Source organism: Mandrillus leucophaeus, unplaced genomic scaffold (genome assembly GCF_000951045.1).
Source record: "Mandrillus leucophaeus isolate KB7577 unplaced genomic scaffold, Mleu.le_1.0 Scaffold177, whole genome shotgun sequence".
In the NCBI taxonomy this organism is placed as follows: domain Eukaryota; kingdom Metazoa; phylum Chordata; class Mammalia; order Primates; family Cercopithecidae; genus Mandrillus; species Mandrillus leucophaeus.
The window spans coordinates 3,242,791-3,245,408 of NW_012101776.1; the positions used below are offsets into that span (position 1 = coordinate 3,242,791).

The 2,618-nt window shown below is 39.9% G+C and overlaps 1 protein-coding gene across 1 annotated transcript in view; it reads left to right on the forward strand.

Moving 5' to 3' along the window:
• The window catches only part of KIAA0196 (KIAA0196 ortholog), a 97,358-nt gene that overhangs the window by 50,186 nt on the left and 44,554 nt on the right, over positions 1-2,618 (forward strand). Inside the window, exons 14-16 of the mRNA XM_011977288.1 lie at positions 55-165; positions 909-1,049; positions 2,095-2,175. Of these exons, the coding sequence (XP_011832678.1) occupies positions 55-165; positions 909-1,049; positions 2,095-2,175 (333 nt within the window). The remainder of the gene's footprint in view (positions 1-54; positions 166-908; positions 1,050-2,094; positions 2,176-2,618) is intronic.

The window sequence follows — 2,618 nt, forward strand, 5'->3', positions numbered from 1 at the left end:
TTTCTAGGACTCTTTTTGAAACAGAGAAACAGATATGCCTTATTTTTCTTCCAGCTTGCCTCTGCCCTGGATCTGCCCCTTCTTCGTATTAATCAGGCAAATAGCCCGGATCTGCTCAGTGTGTCGCAGTACTATTCTGGAGAGTTGGTATCCTATGTGAGAAAAGTAAGAAATGCATCAGGGTGATATTTACTCTTACCAGATTACTGCTGTTTTGAATACAAAAAGTATGCTTAGGCCCCCAAAAAGTATATCCGTGTCTCTTTCCCTTTTAAAAATCTGATTCCAGAAATTTGCAACACCTAAAAATAAACTTATTGCTACTGTGGATGTACAGATGTTTTTACTTGCCAGGAACTTTTATTTCTGTGTTTTAAATGTTGATGGTATTTACGTCTATTTTATAGATGTAGAAACAGAGATTATAATAGTTTCTTCAAAATCACAGAGCCATATCTGGTAAAAGCCAGATCTAGATCCAGCATCTCCCGGTCACAGCCCAATTCAGGTTTTCATGGGAATTTTGATTCTTGTTTTAATAACTTCTGATGGAGCATGAAGCCAGACAGGCCTAAATTCAAAGTTTACTGGTGTCACATACTAGCCGAGTCCTCTATAATGATGTTACTTAACATTTTTGAACCTCGATCTTTTTAAAATCAGTAAAGTGGGAATGATACGGTTTTTTGCAGCATTGTTAGAAGGATTAGCTTTATATTCTGTAAGCAATTAATATTTAAAGGAATGGAGCCCTGTGCCTGTTAGCAGTTATTTAAACAGCTCTTTTACATTTTTCAGCATCCCCCTATATAGATAAATTGCTGTCGTTTACTGCCATCCTAATATTTGTCAGCCAAGAAAAGTAAAACGGATGTTCATTGCGTTTCCTTCTGTCCTTTTCACTGAAGGTTTTGCAGATCATCCCAGAAAGCATGTTTACATCTCTTCTAAAGATCATAAAGCTTCAGACTCACGACATTATTGAAGTGCCTACCCGCCTGGACAAAGACAAGCTGAGGGACTATGCTCAGCTGGGCCCACGATACGAGGTACTGTGTCCTCTGACTTCTGCCTTTTCATATTAAAAACTAAGTCATGAAATATCACAGGCCTGTGTCGCCTGCCGTATTCTGGGGACCACCAGACCAATTCTGACTTGTTTTCTCACATTTGCAATGGTAAACATGTTTTACGATTTTAGTATAATCACACCTTTTATTCTTGACATTTTCCTGGTGTCATTTAAGGCCTTGTTCGCCTCAGTATTCTCAGGGGAAATGGAGCTTAGCTGGCCACTTTTTTCTAGAACGGTCTTGCTAAAGCAGCCCTTGTTCTCTTTGAACTAGATTACCTGACTTTTCATATCATGTTCCTGCTTTTTGAGCAGCTCAAAATAATCTGTATTCCATTAACCATTTCCTATAGGCAGATTTTAAGCTCACTCAGTAATAGTTCAGCAGCCTCAGAGGTTCTTCTCCCCAAACACCTCTGGTTTTTTTCTCCCTGAACTTAGAATTTAAAGACATCAAAAGTAAAATCAAGTGAAGATTGAAAATGTGATATACAGTGTTAATTTCCCATTCTGACACAAATCCAAGAAATATGTCAGGGACTTAGATTATCAAGCTTGATATTTCCACGTTTATTCTGATTCAGCAATATAGCTAGCACCTGTCTACCCTGTCAATGTCTGCTGGTGTTGCTTGCAAATAATCGGGAGGCTGGGGAAGGGGAGGTTATCTTCGCATTTTCATAGTCTTTTCTAGCCAGAAGGGCCCGTCTAGATCATTGAGTTCTGTCCCAAATTTTAGACATGAGAAAATGAAGCCTAAAGGAGAAATGCTTTGTCAAACGTGAAAGAATGAACTGATGTCTTCTGACTCGGTTTCCCAATATGTCTAACAGTGGGCTTTCAGTTATACCATAGAGCCTCATTTCTGTCCAGAACATGTGGACACAGGTGTCCTAAAGCTGCAGGTTCATTTCCTGTTATCTTTGCTCATTCCAGGACTATTAGCCAATGATTTCTGATTTCCTGGAAATGATGGGTCTTTTATCTGAAGTATTTTTCATACCTCTTTTTCTTTGTTATAGGTTGCCAAGCTTACTCATGCTATTTCCATTTTTACCGAAGGCATCTTAATGATGAAAACGACTTTGGTTGGCATCATCAAGGTAACAGTTTTGTTAGTCTGTGTGGCCTGGTACCATGACTCTTAGCTGTTTGGATTTTTGTGGTAACTATCATGTGTGCAAAAGGGAATGACATCATCTTGCTGTTTCACATTCCAGTTTCGGTCTTCATTTTACTCATTTATTTTATTTTATTTTAGTTTTTTGAGACAACTTCTCTCTCTCTGTTGCCCAGGCTGGAGTGCAGTGGTGCAGTCTCAGCTCACTGCAACCTCCACCTCCCGGGTTCAACTGATTCTCATGCCTCAGCCTCCCACGTAGTTGGTACTACAGGTGTGCAACACTACACCCAGCTAAGTTCTGTATTTTTAGTAGAGACGAGTTTCACCTTGTTGGCCAGGCTGGTCTCAAACTCCTGACCTCAAGTGATCCATCTGTCTTGGCCTTTCAAAGTGCTGGGATTATAGGCATGAGCCACGGTGCCT